At 44.4% G+C, this 19,995-nt stretch overlaps 1 protein-coding gene and 1 long non-coding RNA gene across 5 annotated transcripts in view; one reads left to right on the forward strand and one right to left on the reverse strand.

Moving 5' to 3' along the window:
- BCL6 (BCL6 transcription repressor) overlaps positions 1-18,965 on the forward strand; it is a 212,062-nt gene extending 193,097 nt beyond the window's left edge. For 3 of the 4 annotated variants that reach the window (XM_078666287.1, XM_078666286.1, XM_078666288.1), the window contains 9 exons: positions 3,936-3,974; positions 4,294-4,459; positions 5,319-5,540; positions 6,427-7,398; positions 8,792-8,973; positions 13,654-13,821; positions 14,851-14,981; positions 16,849-16,986; positions 17,821-18,965. In XM_078666287.1, coding sequence (XP_078522413.1) covers positions 4,296-4,459; positions 5,319-5,540; positions 6,427-7,398; positions 8,792-8,973; positions 13,654-13,821; positions 14,851-14,981; positions 16,849-16,986; positions 17,821-17,964 — 2,121 coding nt within the window. In that variant the 5' untranslated portion in view covers positions 3,936-3,974; positions 4,294-4,295 and the 3' untranslated portion in view covers positions 17,965-18,965. The remainder of the gene's footprint in view (positions 1-3,935; positions 3,975-4,293; positions 4,460-5,318; positions 5,541-6,426; positions 7,399-8,791; positions 8,974-13,653; positions 13,822-14,850; positions 14,982-16,848; positions 16,987-17,820) is intronic. The other variant, XM_078666289.1, reaches the window with a different exon arrangement.
- Positions 1-19,995, reverse strand: part of LOC144791566 (uncharacterized) — a 291,511-nt gene that overhangs the window by 230,188 nt on the left and 41,328 nt on the right. The gene's annotated exons all lie outside the window — the stretch shown is intronic.

Below are 19,995 nucleotides of genomic sequence, written 5' to 3' on the forward strand. Positions count from 1 at the left end.
CTCTTGGGCCCCTGGGGGTTATCCTCTACAGAGAGTGGAGGAACGCACACGCAGGTGGGCACTGCACACGGCACTCTTCACTCTTGGGCCCCCAAGGGTTGTCCTCTACGGAGAGTGGAGGAACGCACACGCAGGTGGGCACTGCACACGGCACTCTTCACTCTTGGGCCCCCAAGGGTTGTCCTCTACGGAGAGTGGAGGAACGCACACGCAGGTGGGCACTGCACACGGCACTCTTCACTCTTGGGCCCCCAAGGGTTGTCCTCTAGGAAGTGTGGAGGAATGTACTACATGCGGGAGGGCACTGCACATGGCAGTCTTCGCTCTTGGGCCCCCAAGGGTTGTCCTCTACGGAGAGTGGAGGAACGCACACGCAGGAGGGCACTGCACATGGCACTCTTCACTCTAGGGCCCCCGGTGGTTGTCCTCTACGGAGAGTGGAGGAACGCACACGCAGGTGGGCACTGCACACGGCACTCTTCACTCTTGGGCCCCCAAGGGTTGTCCTCTAGGAAGTGTGGAGGAATGTACTACATGCGGGAGGGCACTGCACATGGCACTCTTCACTCTTGGGCCCCTGGGGGTTGTCCTCTACGGAGAGTGGAGGAATGTACACGCAGGTGGGCACTGCACATGGCACTCTTCGCTCTAGGGCCCCCGGTGGTTGTCCTCTACGGAGAGTGGAGGAACGCACACGCAGGTGGGCACTGCACATGGCACTCTTCACTCTTGGGCCCCCAAGGGTTGTCCTCTAGGAAGTGTGGAGGAATGTACTACATGCGGGAGGGCACTGCACATGGCACTCTTCCCTCTTGGGCCCCCAAGGGTTGTCCTCTACGGAGAGTGGAGGAACGCACGCGCAGGAGGGCTCTGCACACGGCACTCTTCCCTCTTGGGCCCCCAAGGGTTGTCCTCTAGGAAGAGTCGAGGAACGCACGCGCAGGAGGGCACTGCACACGGCACTCTTCGCTCTAGGGCCCCCGGTGGTTGTCCTCTACGGAGAGTGGAGGAATGTACACGCAGGTGGGCACTGCACATGGCACTCTTCACTCTTGGGCCCCCGGTGGTTGTCCTCTACGGAGAGTGGAGGAATGTACACGCAGGTGGGCACTGCACATGGCACTCTTCACTCTTGGGCCCCCAAGGGTTGTCCTCTAGGAAGAGTCGAGGAATGTACTACATGCGGGAGGGCACTGCACATGGCACTCTTCGCTCTTGGGCCCCCAAGGGTTGTCCTCTACGGAGAGTGGAGGAATGTACACGCAGGTGGGCACTGCACATGGCACTCTTCACTCTTGGGCCCCCAAGGGTTGTCCTCTAGGAAGAGTCGAGGAATGTACTACATGCGGGAGGGCACTGCACATGGCACTCTTCGCTCTAGGGCCCCGGTGGTTGTCCTCTACGGAGAGTGGAGGAATGTACACGCAGGTGGGCACTGCACATGGCACTCTTCACTCTTGGGCCCCCAAGGGTTGTCCTCTACGGAGAGTGGAGGAATGTACACGCAGGTGGGCACTGCACATGGCACTCTTCACTCTTGGGCCCCCAAGGGTTGTCCTCTACGGAGAGTGGAGGAATGTACACGCAGGTGGGCACTGCACATGGCACTCTTCACTCTTGGGCCCCCAAGGGTTGTCCTTTAGGAAGTGTGGAGGAATGTACTACATGCGGGAGGGCACTGCACATGGCACTCTTCGCTCTAGGGCCCCCGGTGGTTGTCCTCTACGGAGAGTGGAGGAACGCACACGCAGGTGGGCACTGCACATGGCACTCTTGGGCCCCCAAGGGTTGTCCTCTAGGAAGAGTCGAGGAACGCACGCGCAGGAGGGCACTGCACATGGCACTCTTCGCTCTAGGGCCCCCGGTGGTTGTCCTCTACGGAGAGTGGAGGAATGTACACGCAGGTGGGCACTGCACATGGCACTCTTCACTCTTGGGCCCCCAAGGGTTGTCCTCTACGGAGAGTGGAGGAACGCACACGCAGGTGGGCACTGCACATTGCACTCTTCGGCCCCCAAGGGTTGTCCTCTAGGAAGAGTCGAGGAACGCACGCGCAGGAGGGCACTGCACACGGCACTCTTCACTGTCTGGGCTAGGTAGCAATCCATTGCCACTGTGATTGCAGATAACAAGCGGACTCCTCGGCCCATTTCAAATGGGTTGGTCAAAATAACGAGTAACTGTTCAAAGAAGTCAGTGGGCGCTACACCCCATGTAAAAACCACAGCATTGGAGATTAGCACTTACATTTTTTTTTAAGAGGGTCTTGTTCTACTCAAGCCACTCGCGTCAGGACCCGAGGGGAGCCACTTTCCGGCCATAGTCTAGCACCCCTGGCCTGTAGACACAGGAAAGTCGTTATCTGAGTGGAGTTACATTATTGGAACAAAAAACCTAATCCTATGAACCCTTTAGGCTTTAAGCACTAAAATAAACATTCATATCTTTGGTCCAAATGAAGCGACTAACTCTGGACATATGTAATGTACATGGAGCCATTGTCTAATAGGAGTGAGGAGCAAAACCAGTCACTTCAAACAAGTATTAGCAAAGCCAATATGTCTGATTTTTCATCTGAAGATGAATGCATGGTGTCTGCATACATTAGCCCAAACAAGTCAGACCTCTTGACTTCGCCAAAAAGGTCAGATAGCACGGTAGCCACCGCGATAATCCTGCGCTTGTTTCTTTGATACAGAAAGAAAAGCGGTAATATCTCTAGTGCTTTGGCCACTATAGGTTTATGGTGCTCTGACTGTACTCTGCCTCTGATAATCAAGGCTTTGTTGGCAGCTAAGTAGGTTCTAGAAGGCTTGCTATCCTACCCAGTGAAGTGGAAGTCAGACTTCAAGGGAACCTGTGGGGAGCAGGTCTTCACCTGAAGTGGCATCGCATTTTAAGACTAGGCTGACACAATTCTTATTATTGACCGACTACAGGAACAAACACGCATTCTGGAAAACTCCACTTTTTCAGAGGAAAGCACTTTGAATGGAAAAGGCTCTTCCTCCTAAGATTTAGGCAAGAACTACTAGGCAGGAGACCGGGGTTAGTGCGTTTAACTAATTCAATGAAAACTGATGGAGCTCGCTACGCAAGCAACCAGGCTGACTAGCAATGTTGCGAGGCACATGCCAGGTTTCCCTGCCAGTTTATAGATGTAAAGAACTGAAAACAAAATAACCAGTACAGGAACATCCGTCTAACATTCCAAATTACAGAAACGTAACTTGGTAAATTCTAATGTGTATTTGAAACATATATGCTCCACTATGGCAGAATAGTCGACATATTTACATTTTCTGTCCCAATGCTCCATCTTGGTTTCTCGATATTGATATGAGGGACCTTTTGTTCAAATCCTTTTTAGCCCGCATGCTGTTCTTTTTGACTAAAAGGTCAGTCTCTTTGTACACGTATAGATGTTTGATCCCATAATAACTCAACGGTCTGCCTATAAAATCTCACTGTCCACGAGAGGCGCCATTGTTTCGGGTAGTTTTAGATCCCATTACATGTAGGTGCATTCTGCCATGGTGCAGTGTAGTCTCCAAATTGTTACATTTTGAATATCCATTTCCTTGGCATGCTCGCCCTATTAGTAAATGTCTTAAGTTAATGAATCGTATATATATAAGTTTGACCACATCATACCTAAGGCTGCACATCCTGCCTTATTGGCCGACTGTTCTCTTTCACAGATTTGTACTGTGGCACTGTAGCAGCCAAGGCATTTCCGTTTGAGGAAGTGGGGACCACTTGCCCATTGGGCAAAATAAAAATGAACATTTGTTGCCCTTGACCCAAAACAACATATCCTCTGTGTCATGCCATCGCAATTCCACACCTTGCAACATAGTTTGATAAAATATGAATATTTTCTGGAGGTTGACTGCCCGTGCCTACTAATAAACCTTTTGTTTTGTTTTTTTCAGGTTTTGAATTGATTTGGAGATTGTGAAACACGCCACCAGGTAAGTCACACTCAAAATCTTTGAAAGTTATTGTGTGCCCGTTCTCTGGAACTTTGTCTTTACCCACAGTGCTCTGCAACTTGAAGTAAATACCTTTAGCGTCCCCGCATGATAGAATTCTTACACTGGTTGTGTGGAGCTAGCATCAGTGGTCACCAACTTTGAACATTTTTCCACTGCCACTATATAAATAAATAAATGCTCCTTATAATCATAGGCTACCATGTATGCCCACTGTTGCCACTGGATGCTGCCAACCTAAAACTCAACCAATTGTTGACTTCTAAATGACATGTTTTCCTTTTTCTTTCCCTCCCAGTAATGATGGCGTCCCCTTCGGATAGCTGCATTCAGTTCACGCGCCATGCCAACGATGTCCTTCTGAATCTCAACCGGCTTCGAAGCAGGGACATTCTCACAGATGTCATCATTGTGGTTAACCGGGAGCATTTTCGAGCCCACAAGACTGTCCTTATGGCCTGCAGGTACGCGATCTAGTGAGGTGCCTGGCACACACCCACATAACCTATTTGGTGTCACTTAGACTACTGTGAACCACTGACTATGGCAGTTCGCCTCTCCTCCTTGGTTCCTTTGTATGGATGATAGTGAAACAATTCTGCTTCTACCTATCCGAGCAGACCTGAAGCTTTCTCATCGAATTGCTTTAGACGTTCTTCATTGTGATGGCATCGGAATCACAGTCCACTTTCCTCTCTTGTGTTGCTGATCATCCGTGCTTTGAACGCTTACGTTAAGCGTGCACACACTCACACACGTGTGTGTGAGGGGTTTGACTGAAGTGGGAGCTTGAGTGCCAACGATTGCTGTTTTCTGGTGACTACAGCAGCAAAGTTTAGACTGGCACTTGTACTGAAAATTCTTTCCACAGTAACCTTATTGCCACCGTTATGTTTTTGGTCTTAAATTCACATACCAAACCTTTTGACCCTCTTGAGCAGAGTGCATGACTTTTAAGACCACACCATTTAAATCTCTGCGTGTTTTGCATTTCCCAACAAGACTTTGCGTAGTAGCTATTTACCTAGCGCTAGTGTTTCAACTGTTCATTCTTTTTTGAGTATTTTTTAATGTGTCCATGTCAATGCAATGCCTTCTACAAGGAAACACACTGCCATACCCCGCCGTGTGCATTAAATACAACTCTTTAGAGGGTAACCTTCGATCCAGGGCTTTGACAATGGGGACTAGAAGTAGAATCCCTTTTTCGAAATGGGCTACTATGCTGAACTCCTTCTAGCTAGATCTAGATGAATCCCTGCTGTTGATTGAACTTGTGTTGTCGGATGTCTAAACATGTGACCTACATCCTTTTCCCAACAGTGGTCTGTTCTACACTATCTTTACTGACCAGACTAAATGCAACCTGAACATAATCAACTTGGACCCCGAGATCAGTCCAGAGGGGTTCCGGGTCCTGCTGGAATTCATGTACTCTTCGCGACTCAACCTGAGGGACAGCAGCATCTTGGCGGTCATGGGCACTGCGCTCTACCTGCAGATGGAACATGTCGCAGACACCTGCCGGAAGTTCATGAAGTCCAGGTGAGATTATGCATGCAGTTTGTGGAAGTCGTATGAAAGCTGAGTGTATGTAAGAACTCACCTGAAGGCTGATAGCTTTACTTTAAACATCTGCCATCCAGCTGATAGCTTTACTTTAAACATCTGCCATCCATCTTAAAAGTATTGTGTGGCAAACTGGATGGTACTAAGATATATTACTTGATAACAGATAATGGAGACGATGTCCAGCTAGTCCAACGGTGTCCCTACCAAGTTTGAGGCATGACCTACATACATTTAGATCATTTATTTTGTCTATCTGAGGCAGGACTAAGATACTGCTGCTTTCTTTCTCAACGCACCCGCACCACTGCCGTCGACTTAAGGCCTCATTAAAACAGAGCTCGTATGGGAGGCCTAGCATTTGCAGTTCAATCTGCTACTCGATGAACTTTTCTACAGGTAGCCTTGGAGAACCAGACCACATTTTTAGCTTTTCTTGGCAGATGATCGGTTAGAATTGCTAGTTAGATGCCAGTCCGTGCAAGAAGCCTTTATTGAGTGCATCTCGGTAAATAAAAATAAAACTTTGCAAGACTGACCAGTTTACTCCACTACATACTGTTTGCCCTGAAGTCCTCATTCCTACTCCTATGCTACGCGCCTCCAGGCAGTCTCCTGTTTGTGGCCTTTTCACACACCTCATTTAGTGTAACATAACTCCGAGTTTAGCATCGAGCTCATGTCTTTGCAGTCTGTTAAACCGAGTAGCTTTTACACCGTTGTCTGCATGGGTTAGTAAAGTAGTCTTGGTTGAGTGCACGTTTATAAAACTATAATTTTAGTATCGTCTATTGAAAGACTGTCTCGCCACTTTCTAATAAATCGTGCTTAATGTTGATTGTCTGTTGTTGGTATCTTTCAGTGAAGAGATTGTACCTTCAGTGAAGCCTCTCCGAGAAGACATCATGGGTGGAAGATTGATGTTGCCCCAAGATGTTATGCCCTATAGGAATCGAGATCTGAGTGAAAACAACGGAGCACTTCGGAACAATGGTGTCTGTGACGGAAGACCTTTTGTCCCAGGCCTGTACAATGGTATGCCCGGTTCCCCCTCCTCTTACCCCTTGTACAGTCACATCCCAGTACATGGTTTCCTCTTCCCAGAAGACGATGTCCGAGATGGGAGAATGGCTGCACCAGAAGTCCCCAGAGGCAGAAGTTTTCCGAAGGAAAGCGTTTTGCCTTGTACCAGCTCTAGAACACTCATAACGGATTATAGTAGGGCTGTCTCAGATGTCTCTGGCAACGTGTGCCAGAACGCCAGCTACTCCCCAAAGGAAGCTGCGAAGGACGACCTCAGAAGGGACTCGCACTACAGTGTGGCTTCAGGTCCCAAGACCGCAGTTTCTTCAGTGAGGAACAATCCATACTTCATTTGCAACAAGGCTGCAAATGAGGAGGACAGGACTTCTTCAGAGGATGAAATAAGTCTTCACTTTAAGCCATCCAATTCGCCTGCAAATCGCAAGGGCCTGGTGAGCCCTCAAAGTCCTCAAAAATCAGACTGCCAACCAAATTCACCGACCGAGTCCAGCAGTAGCAAAAATGCATGCATCAATCAAGGCACCAACTCACCAGTGTCCAAAAGTCCCACTGATCCTAAAGCCTGCAACTGGAAAAAATATAAGTATATTGTCCTGAACTCTCTCAACCAGAGTACAATGGACAAAGGCACCAGCCAGAATGAGGCAGACACACTTTCCCCTCAGTCATACAGTTCCACGCCTGCATGCCAACCACCCAGTGAGCCTGAACATCTGGATGCCACATCAGAAAAGATGAATATTGGCGAAGACTCCACAGTACCTCAAAGCCGGTTGAACACCAGTAACAGGTAAAGACAATAATTAAGTGGCAGCCATTCACAGCTGCGGCATATCCACCGTATCAACCAGCTTTGCTATATGATAACCTTGCACTAAAACTTTATTGACAAAGGTTTGCATGAAAGAACATCGTGGATGTCGTTTCTGTATGCAAACAGTAGTAATGCAACTATAATCATCGGTCCAACGCCTTGTAAAAACACCACCCAGCATCAAATCAAAGAGGTCGCCACCAGGCACTCTTTATCTCTGGGCCTAAATCAGGGTACAGTGAGCAATAAGGAGATAATCAACCCATAGCATTGTAACAAATGCAGATGGATGGCAAATATAGGCAGTGCAAAACATGTTTCCAATTTAGAGCGCTTCACATAAGTGAATAAAACTCCTTAAAGCTCCCACTCTGCATTTGTAATAATTAAAGCAAACTAGAAGCGACATATAAAGTATAAAAACATAAGGAAATAACTTTATGACCGCACAAGTGCTGAAGATGACTAGTTGCGAGATAAAAAAAAGTTGTCCATATATAATCAGGTACAGGTATTCCATTTGTACGAAGTGAAAAGGTGGATTTTTGTTATGTTTGCCTGGAGCACATGTGCATTAGTGTGGGGGGGTGGGGGGGTAATAGCAGTTCACTAACGGTGGTCTGTACAGAATCTGTTAAAGGATGACAGTACATTTTTTTCAGTCTTGTATGTAATTTGCTTTCTGGTGTAATGGACGGCTTAGCTAGTTATCACAGATCTCACCTAACCAAATCTAGAAAATCGAACTATAGTTTGAAGGACATTTATTCTTGTGTTAGATCTAAGATATGAGAAGATAGTGGGGTGATTGAGGATGGTTAGATCACCAGAACAGGTTCTGAACATCTTGCTGAAATATACTGGTGGCTGTTGATCGCACGAGTCCTTCATTCTTGGTGACCAAGTGCTTGATATTGTTGTACAGAAGACTCAATGGCTGCACTCCCCAAATTCTAATATCAGCCAATGCTCCTGAGATTGACTGGGGCTTCCAGCCTTGCTTGCTGGAAATGCTTGTCTGCCAAAGTTGTGACATCTTTATTAAAAGCGTATGTTGTGCACTTACAGATATTACTTTTGAGAATGGCATCTGTCTGATATCGCAGAAGGGTTCTTTGGTCTTTTGGGGGCAGAAACCTTGTAATGACTGCATGGAAAGCCAGGCAATTATCTGTAAGCATACTTGGCATCTTCTTTTTCTGAGAAATATTCATAAGTGCCGTAAAATCCATGCTTTGCATGATGCTATGAGTTTTACCTAAAAACAGAATTCCACAATACGCCCGTTTTCAATTTCAAATGGTTTTTTGAAAAAAGTCTTTCTGCCAAACTTTTCTCTTATGCTCTGCAATGTATTGTCTCCCTCAAGGTCCCCAGCGGTGTCCCCTCAAAGCTCTGAAAGCAGCTCACCTCTGTATGTGCACACCCCAAAATACAGCTCCTGTGAATCTCGGTCTCCGCCACACTCTGAGATCTGCCCACTTACTCCAGGATCCACCTTCGGCGAGGAGATGACGGAGACACAGTCTGAATACTCCGACTCCAGTTGTGGTACGTAGAAGATTACACTGAGTAAAGCCAAGACCATCTCAATTGCAAGGTATGGGGCAGCAATATGGGGGTTTACCAAACCCGACCCCATTCAAACAGAAGAAAGAAAACAAATTTTTACGGTCCCTTCTAGGCCTTCCACAATCCACAGCTACCCACTCTGTCCATCTTGAGTTGGGGATAGGATATATATCAGATATAATTAAAATAGCCCCTATCCTGTTATGGATCAAAATTTGGTTGAATTCGAATCTTTCCCTAAACCACTAGATCCTAAAGGACTGTATTAATTTAGATAACATGAAGGAAATCCAGTGGTTGTCCTATATAAAAACATCAGCTGTGAATATGGGGCGCCCTGAGATTTTTTCCAATCCAGAATCTTTAAGTAAGGCTGATTTAGCGTGGGTAAAAACTATTTTTACTAAGCTAAGAGGTAGAGCGGGAAGCAGTAGAATTATGTAAACCATCGGTTAGGGGCCACCTCCTGGTTATTTTGGCATTAGTGATGCCTCCTTATTTGTCCATTGTGACTAACTCTTTTCATAGATGGCTATTGACAAAATTTCGGTTCAACCAAATACATATGGTATTAAGGGATTTGCTTTACTGTTTTTACAACTGTTGGAAACCCCCGAAACCATGTTGAGTGTTGCCAGCTTCCTTGCTGCGTCTGTTAGAAGCAGGAGGGTTAGACAGGATGCTGCACAGGAAAGTTAATTCTCTTAATATAAGTCTAGGTATACTGTTTACTGGCTTTAAAAATGGAAATGTTTGTTAACGGTTTTTTAATGTCCTTTGTACTGTGTTTTAAATTGTATAACATATTAAAAAAAATATTTTTTATGTTTTGTATATGTATAGCATACTTTTATGATTTAAATTAATCGAATAAAGTGGTTTGACTTGACTTACACTGAGTAAGAATGCATGGGGAACCATGTAGTTTAGGTTTTTTACAGTTATTGAATCTGGAGTTTCAAGTACTTTAAGAGAAAGAAAGGGAAGATGAAGGCATTGCTGAAGACGAAGCAGTTTAATTTACAGGTGTATACAATGTGCAAGTCGTGTACTATGTATTTATTTATTTGTAAGCTTCCATGTGCTGTTTTGACGGCACTACAGGTTGTATTACAAGCTGCCTCATGCAAGTTCCCCAGACCTTGTGCAGGTGGGATTGGCGGTGCTGTTAGCGGATCCTGCTAAGGTAGAGCACTGAAAGCCACCCTTCTCTGTTCATCGGACTGCTAGGTTCTCATGTCCAGATTCTGGGAGCATGTCGGCGTTGTAGGTCTGTCATGATAGAAACAGTATCATTTTTCAGGTCACACACTATTAGTAATGCACACCTTTGCTTGTGTATCGGTCATGATGATGCCAACAAAATGTCGTCTTTTTTTCTGTTTTATATTCCTCCGGTTGCAGTAAATCTATAGAGTAAATGTAACACGGCCAACACATTTCGTTCTCCTAAAAAAATCTTCAATGTTTTACGGAGTCTCAAAACCCATGTCTCTGAAATTTCTTGAAAATTGCACGCAGTTCTTCGAAACAGCAGAGGTGGAGCTCTGCTATGGTGACTGAACTAAACCGGACAGACTTCAGTCTCGTGTTTCGGGGTCTGGTAACTCCGAACAGTGACCCCTTTTTGGTCTCGCCTGCAGGCAGCACGCATGCACTGTCACTACTGCGACAATCTTGTGTTAAAAGAAAAAAATCTAAAGGGGCTTTAAGCTCGCTCATTACTTACCTTTTGTTGGCATCATTATTCCTCTTCGTTACTGCCTTCTCATTTGGACGTGCGCACGACTTATCACTTTTTGTTCTTTGTGTGGAGCACTGACAGCGTACAAATTGATTAAACGCTGTGTCGTCCACTCTGTAAAGTCCAGGGCGTTAGGCCTACATGCTATGAGTAAGGATGATTCGGACACTAGTGCTTTTTTAACTTTCATTTTAGCCATGATGCAGAGCCATACATGCCAACCCTTCAGATTCAGACAGGAAACTATAGATTTCAAGGCTTGTCTCCCGATTCCAGCATCCAAAAACCGATTCCTCAATGGGCTTCATCTGTGACTGGTCTAGTGAAACTCTTAGTATTTGCTGCCAGTAACCTGCGACTGCAGGCACGGGGATAAACATTTTTTTCATGCACTCTCTCGGTCATAGCGATTTCTCTGTGCCCCTGCCAGGTAAGGGGGAAAAAAATGTGTATCTGCAATTCTGATATCCAATTTTGCAGCAGTACACTTGCAAGTCCCTTGCAAGATAGACCCGAATCAGGCCTCAACAGAAGTCAATAGGAGAAAAACCATCTCCCAGTTATTTTTCTAAAATCTCCCACTTTCCTCTTCTAAAATGTTGACCTGTATTTGTACAGCACCGGCGCTGCTGTACAACATGGCTAAAACACATTGACAAAGCCAATAGCTCTCATTTAGGTAAGATCTAATTGCGTTGCCAATGCTTGTTTATTATACCACAAGGCTTTTTCTCATGAAAGAGGGCATCACAGTAACGGCAAACAGGTAGAGCATGCTGTGAATACCGCATCCTTTCGGTCTCTTTAAAGTTACTGAATACCACACCCAGTGCACCTCTGTTACGACTTTTAATGCATTACCCTGCATGACAAATATTTGTAAACTTGCTGGATTATTACATGACGGCCATTGGAATTATATCGTATGAGTGGACCAAATTATGCAGTATGTCTGACTAAATTATGCAGCAAGAAAAGGCAAAGTATGCACCGTACAGAGTCTGATTCTGTGGCGGTATTACTTCATTATTGAATTTTTTTTATATGCATGAACACTGTCCCGGCAAATGGTTCACCTCATCTGTGTACCACAACAATTGCCCACCAGAAAGATGGCCAGATGACATTTGCAACGGGCCTGCCAATACATAGAGGGCCCGATTCACAGAACTAACTTAAGACAAAATTCTAAACTTACTACTTTTGGTATTCACAGAAGTTAAGATTTTGTCTTAAGTTTGTCTTAAGACAGACTTACGTTAGGATTTTGTCTTAAGTCTGTCTTAAGACAAACTTAAGACAAAATCCTAACTTCTGTGAATACCAAAAGTAGTAAGTTTAGGATTTTGTCTTAAGTTAGTTCTGTGAATCGGGCTCATAGTATTTAGTAACTTTTGATCCTTTAGAAATTGAAACTTTTTTGTAAAAATTTGCAGTTGATGATGGATTATGCTGCAGGCACAGCAAATCCATAAATATAGGAAAACGCCATGGTTACAGAAACGCATAATTCTAGTGGTCCAGCATTAAATTGCATCATTTGGTCCATAAACATCAGTGGCCAGGATGTATCCCCTCTAAATTGTCAATTTTACAATCTATTAGCCCTTAAAAATGAGAACTAATCTCGTGTAAGCTCTGTTGGCGTGTGTGAATTACAATATGCAAAATAAGAATTTTAAAAAGCAATCTTGTTTGCATCCGTATGAATGCTTGTTAACATTCAAGAATTAATGTAGTATTTAATAGTGTTCTACCATTCCAAATAATACAGATTTAAAGGACCATCAGTTTACAGCAGGACTGGATGGATTTTAGTACTTATCAAATGTTGTTGGTTTGTACTGTGGGGACTAGGGTTGTGGTGTGCATCTATCTCAGTCACTGTTGTGTTTAGGAAAAAAAAAAAATTGTATTCGAGCAGTATTACCAACAAATTTGCAATGAGTCGAGGAATACTAGAATTAAATATAACCATTACTCCAAAATCATACAGACGTTTAGTACCCTGCATCCAGGCTGAGGGACAACGGGTACTTTGGTTTGTGCATGCAAACATCCATTCTTTAGATGCCTTTCTGGTAGTATACATGGTAGCGAAAGCCTTATTACATCCTTAAGGATTATTAATTGGTCAGCTCAGGCTCACAAAACCAGAACAAGCTCTCTGGAAGGCTTGCGGACTCGTAGCAGAAGACTCCAGTATGGACCTACAGGGAGATGATAAACAATGTGCACGTACGGCTCTTACCAAAGCCTGGTCTGTCAGAACGCCTTAGCCGATTCTTGTACCAAAGTGTCAATTGTTGTACTTGAGAATACCATGGCTGCTGTAAGACCGTCTCCTTTCTAGTCAAAGTAGTCCGAATACGATTCCAGCAAAACATTCAGAATTAGTGGGTGAGCGTTACAGAGAGTGTGGCTTGGTGGCTGTCAGTTCCTCATAGTTTCAGCATACCTTGAAGCTACAAGTGGACGGTCACTGTCAAGTAGGTTTAAAATTAGTAGCCCTGGTCCATTCTGTTTCTTCGTTCTTAGATAGCAATGCGAGTTTGAGCTCAAGGAATATAGGCTCCATGCAATAGCGCAGGTTGAGTCGTTCTCAGTGAGCAAGCCTGTGTAGCTCACACTCCACAGCAAAACCCCTTCAATTCAATTCTGTCTCTATTTCTCTTATTTGCACCCGCTTGATGTAGTCTCATTACCTTGATAGTCTAGCATTACATCTTTGTCTAGATTTTCAGATATCTGATTTCTGAATCCAACAGGGCCCTGATTTTACTGCCCTTGAATTTCACTCTTGGGGACATACCCATGTAGTGCAGATAGATATACATGCTATAAATAGCTTTTTTTCTGAATATCTTTATTAGTAAATGGCATGCTGAGTTATTTCTCGCACTTGTTTCCTGCAGAGAATGGTACCTTCTTCTGCAATGAATGCGACTCCAGGTTCTCGGAGGAAGGCTCTCTGAAGCGACATAACCTGCAGATGCACAGTGACAAACCCTACAAGTGTGACCGTTGCCAGGCCTCATTCCGCTACAAGGGAAACCTAGCCAGCCACAAAACGGTTCATACAGGTATGTTACTGGGGTTCCTTTCCTAGACCCCTGCATCTGAATGGATGTGTGAAAGGCACTGCTGGTGGCACGTTGTAGTATCCCTGTGGCATACTCCGTGCCTGAACCGATCCTGGCTCCAGTTTGAGCTAGTGTCCGCTCATTCTGCTTGGGTAATGGCGATGATGGAGGGGTAAGCGGTGTCTTTCAGGAAGGAGGAACATTGAGGTCTTTGGAAATTGCATCTTTACAGAGGTCCAGTACCCCAAATCCAACGTGTAAAGATTTCAATTTCTTTGGACAGTTTACATCCAGGGAAGTGGAGGTTGAATAATGCAACTTCCTACGGGAAGACCATACACCCAGAAAAAAGAAAAGCTACTCCCTTAAGGCGATTTTGAAAAAGAAAAAGTCAAATAGGCCAAAAAACTCCTAGACAAATAGTCCCCTGGCAGTCCACAATAACTTTGAAGGAGTAGGCAAATCCACCTCCTCTTTGTCAGCAGTGCGAATTACCAAATTTTGTACATCAGGGTTTACTCTGCCATTCTTCTTCTCAACACTGGTTTTGTGAAACTTATCATTGTCTGTTTGTTAGTAGCGTGAGCTGCATTCTTAATCTTAGTATCAATAATGAACTAGACTAGCAATGCAAGTACCTTCATGTAACACTGAAATTAAGATGTGATGTATGTCACCCTGTTCCTATAATTACTGAGGTGTCTGATGGAAATAGCAAAGATAAATAGCCCCTTTTGCTAAAAACAAAAAAAAATGCATTATTACATTAAGGATGGAATCTAAATCGGTTTGCATCATTTGACACGTTTTTTTTCCCTTTATGATGGGTTCCTTGCTCCATACAATTATCAAGTGGGAGCTTTTCCATCTTCAGTTGTGACAACTGCCTATGAGCTAACCGAGTTGGGAGATGTACAGGGCTTCAGTACATAGGTCTTGTGTAGTAGTTCCTATTTGACACTGATTTTGAAAATTAACAGTACTAGGCAAACCGCATTATAAGATGTCCTTTACTTTTTTCTACAAAAGGGGAGAAACCCTATCGTTGCAACATCTGCGGGGCCCAGTTCAACCGACCGGCAAACCTGAAAACCCACACGAGGATCCATTCTGGTGAGAAGCCGTACAAGTGCGAAACCTGTGGAGCACGGTTTGTGCAGGTTTGTTTACAAACATTCCATGAAATTCACTCACTTTACAGTAATACTAATTCGTTTGTTTACATGTACAACATGCGGGGGGGGGGGGGGTCCTTTTTCCCCAGTCTTCGTTAGATCTTGAACACGTTGGTTTACTTTTTTCCCTTTAAAATGGCAGCTGCTTCAATTGTAGCCCATAATCAGTCCAAAGCGTGGCTAGTGGTGGACTTTCTAGTACGGATATTGGTAGTTTTTTCAGAAGGCCATGGTATCTGAAGAGCCTGGGTAGTTAGGCTGCCTTATACCGTACCTCTGCTTGGAATGTTGTCTGGCTAACTTGATCCAGCCACCCACAAATTTACTGAAATCCTAAAGTCAACTATCTTAGGATTGAAAAGCCTTCTATTCACAAAATCACATACTTTGTGACCATAAAACAGTGTCGCAATGTGAAAGTGTAAAATATATTTCCAACTAGTGAAGTAGATTTTGCGACTCGTACCGACTCTCAAAAGACATGCAGCCTGATTCATCAACGGGCCGTTTTGCGAGCCCCTAATAGCGATTCATAGCGAATCGCTATTAAGGACTCGAAAAACGGTATTCATGTAGGAATTGCTAAATAAATAGCGATTCCTACACATTCCTTATTTGCGAGTAGCAAATTGCTAATCGCAAATAAGGAATAACTCCCCATTCATTCCTATAGGCCAAAAGGCCCATAGGAATGAATGGGGAGTATTCCTTATTTGCGATTAGCAATTAGCTAATCGCAAATAAGATAGCGATTTAAAGGGTGCCTGGGGTGTCCAAAGGACGCCCTGTAGCACCCCTTAAATGCAAATTGAAACAGGTGTTGCGCACACATGTCCAAAGGACATGTGTGTGTGCAACATGCAACATAGAAAAATGCTTTTAAAAGCATTTTTCTACGTTTTTGCTATTTACCGAGAGGTCTGACCTCTCGGTAAATAGAGGCCCGAAATTGCGAATTAGCAATTTAAAAATGGTTGAATTGCATTTAAGGAATCTCAAATAGAGATTCCTTAAATGTAATTCCTCGCAATTTAGCGAATTAGCAATTACCGATTTTTGCATTTGGGATGATGAATCCCAAATGCAAAAATTGCGCTCACAAAGGGCCAGATTCTCAGAATCTGGCCCTTTGCGAGCGCAATTCGGCTTGATGAATCAGGCTGATGGAGTTCTAACGGGGATTGCACTCTACTTTCTGCTTCACATGAAGTGTTTAGATGATTTGCGACTGTAAACAATTGATCTGAAAGGTGGTTGTAACAGGTTAAAAGTAATGAGTTGTGGCTGTCCGCATTGAGGAGAGCAGGCACAGGGCAAGGGGACGGTAGCTTCTGAAAGCTGCTGCTATTCCCAGAGTCACAAACACTCCTGCTTCACGAATTTTAATGAGGCAGGAGATTTTAAGGACTCTGCAAATGGACATTGTACCCAGAATCTGACTAGCATGACAGTCTCAGTGCAAAACCAATGTGAAGACGCAAAGCATACAGAGTGCAGAAAATAGACTGGTTTGCCACCTCACTTTAGTACAACTGCCCCCACATTTTTCTGAGATGCCCTTCTAAGATACAACTACATAGGCTATCAACAAATGACTTAAAATGTTTTTGTTATATACAGGGTTGTAGATTATCTTGAATGACCTGCACAACATCATGCAAACTTGGATATCTAGGTTTAACCCACCGTATAATTTCCAAACCTCTTAAAGCGGTCTTTAGTTCTTTCCAATCTGTGCAAGCGAAGTTGAATCTGACAGGTTAAGTGAAAGTGCACAATAGAATAATAGAGAAAAATGCATGTGCTGTTTTCTGAATTGTATTTCATGTGCAACATCTTGTCCTTCTCACAGGTTGCTCATCTACGAGCACATGTACTGATCCACACAGGTGAAAAACCGTATCCCTGCGAAATCTGTGGCACCCGCTTCAGGCACCTGCAAACGCTGAAAAGTCACCTGCGGATCCACACAGGGGAGAAACCTTATCATGTAAGTCCTCCAGCCTGTGCGATCTTCTGTAAGCCAATGCCAACCAACGCTGGATTCCAGTTTTTTAAAATGGAGCGCTTTATAGTTTTAAGTTTAAGGTAGAAGATCATAAGACGTCTCTGCAAAATCGCCTCTTAAAACCAGTTGAACCAAGTTGATTACCTAGGTATCAGACGTAGCATTCCCAGATGGTTCTCTAATGTTTTATTTCTTTTCTTTGCGTTATTTAATGCTAGTGTTCTGCTTGTTCCAAGAGCTCACACGTTTTCCAGTTAAGTACTGGACAGAAATCTTTAAGCCCAGTATCTCTCAATTTCTTTTAAAGTGAGAACATTGGGTCAGAATGTAGGTATATTTTGGCGACTGCAAATACACCACTGGATAGCCCTATTTCCTTAAGGCCCATTCAATTTAAAAAATGGTATTTCCTCTTCCTACCAAAACTCTGGGCTACCCATTTCTTTACACACAATAGTTGCGTTTAGACTCATTAGTTCCTCATAAAAATTATTAAAATCAGAGAAGTTAAGCGGTATCTAGGAATGAAGCCTCAAATTATGTTTCTATATTCACTACTACTTTAGGGATCCTATTAGAAAGTAGTGCAAGATCAGACTTAGACTTCTGAATTATTTTAGCTGTATGCAACAGTTCTATGCATTCTGCAACAAATGTACAAAGTGCTTTTGCATCAGTCTAGGAATGAAGAGTAAGACAGTGACGAGGCAAAACAGGCAGAACCAGAAGCTATGATCTTGAATTTATGGATTTTTATCGTCTGGGTTAAGGCAATATGTAGACACTAACATGAATGTCTTATTTTCTTATTTTTAGTGTGAAAAGTGTAATTTGCATTTCCGCCACAAAAGTCAACTGAGGCTTCACCTGCGGCAGAAACATGGTGCCATCACCAACACAAAGGTCCAGTACCGAGTGTCTCCTAGCGAGCAGCCACCAGACTTGCCCAGGGTCTGCTGAATGGGGCTGCTGCAGGGCAGCATCCCAAGATGGACAAACTCACATTTTAAATCACGTCACATGGTGATGACGACGGAGTGCCTCGTGCTGACCTGGTTGCAGAGATTGGATTTCTTTCTTCTGGACGTGAAACTGAGTCAGTGGCTTGTACATAATTCCTTCTAAATGTCAACGTGGTGGAGTTGTCCATACGCTTTGGAACTAAACTGCGCAGTCTTCATATTGCTGAGGAGCCTGAAATGTCATCAATTTGCATCAAAGTCTTGGATTTTATTTCTGGAAGGGAAACCTGAATTCTAGGAGGCCTGGTCAAGTGTCCAGAATGGTCTCCGCCCACTCTGACCTTCTAGATTCAAAGGTTCAACGGCGTCCTTTTGCCAAACTGGAACACATGAACACAAGCTTACCTGCTGAGCACTGTTTTTTGAGGACTGACCTGCTTTCACAATGGAGACGATGGGGCAAAAGACTAGCACCTTGTTACGATCTGTCTTCTCCGTTCTTGATAGAATGGATTGTGAACCAGCCTACCTTTGCTGACTGCAGTTTAGGCCAACGCCGTGACTGTGCCAGCTCCTGAACCTCAGTAGAGGGTTAGGAGAGGTGGTAGTCGAATTTAATGAGTCATGGTGCCCATCATAGGCTTTCCAAAGAGATTATTGCCCACTAAACTCTCCAGAAGAGCCAATGAAATCTGCTTTGTGTTTGAAAACATACAATTTGTGGAGTATGCAGGGCATTTTCCAACGTATACACTTAAGGTTCCTTGTGAATTTCAATGGAACCTCATAGGTACGAGTCCAGCAAATAGCACTTTACCGCCTTGTCCCCCAGCAAATCCTAACACATTGTAGGAAATGGTACTGAGACGTTTGGGGTGCGAACTTGCTGTGCAATTGCTTGCTCAGCAGAAAGCACCCATGCACTCCACAAAAGGCAATTCCTAAAATATACACTTTATGGGGACGTACGAATGGTATTTATTTATTTATTTATTTATGGGTTTCTATAGCGCTGGAATCGACTCCAACCGGAGTATCTCTGCGCTGTGATACCAGATAGAGTCCAACACTATGCAGATGAGAGAATGGGTCTAGATTTTATCGGTGAATAGCAGAGTTTTGAGTTGCTTCCTAAACTTTAAATGATCTGTGCAGAGCCTAAGGGTCAGGGGCAGTTTGTTCCACAGTATGGGCCCCGCAACAGATAGGGCTTTCCCTCCATGTCTAGTTTTTTTTACACGAGGTACAGCCAGCAGAAAATTCTCACTAGATCTCAACGATCTGGAGGGAGTATAGAAGGTAAATTTCTGCTCCAGATATGTAGGGCCATTTCCATTCAGGCATTTGTGAATGATACAACATATCTTGAACTTGGCTCTTTGTCTAATGCTCAACCAGTGTAGTTTCTGCAGCAGAGGTTTTGATGCTGTTCTAGGGGGAGCATTTAGAACAAGGCGGGCTGCCGTGTTCTGGACCACCTGAAGCCTGTCTAGAACTCCTTCATTGGCAGAAAGGAGTAGCCCATTACAATAGTCAATACGACTCAATATAAGGGCTTGCACCAATGTTCTTCTGGAGGAGTCCGGTAGCAGTGGAAAAATTCTACGCATCATGCTTATGATGTGAAAGCATGCGCCAGCTACCACATTGCTGTGCTGTTTGAGCGAAAGGTCCTGATCAAGGCGTATCCCCAGATTTTTGACAATCTGTTTAGGCTCTGGAACAACACCGAGATCAGAGGGCCACCAGTCAGGGGTCCACAGTAATTTGGCGTCTCCAAACAGCATTACTTCCGTCTTGCTGACATTGCACTGTAGGAAGTTGGTGGACATCCACAGTGCGACGGCTTTCATGCCATCGGAGAAGGAGTTTCGTATTTCTGTGGTGAGGTTATGAAATGGGAAGAGGAGCTGCGTGTCATCCGCATATGACACGGGGATGAAACCATATTTGCGCATCACTCTTGCCAGGGGTGCCACGTAGATGTTAAAGAGTGTTGGGCTCAGGCAGGAGCCCTGTGGCACCCCTT

Source organism: Lissotriton helveticus, chromosome 11, assembly GCF_964261635.1.
Source record: "Lissotriton helveticus chromosome 11, aLisHel1.1, whole genome shotgun sequence".
NCBI lineage: Eukaryota > Metazoa > Chordata > Amphibia > Caudata > Salamandridae > Lissotriton > Lissotriton helveticus.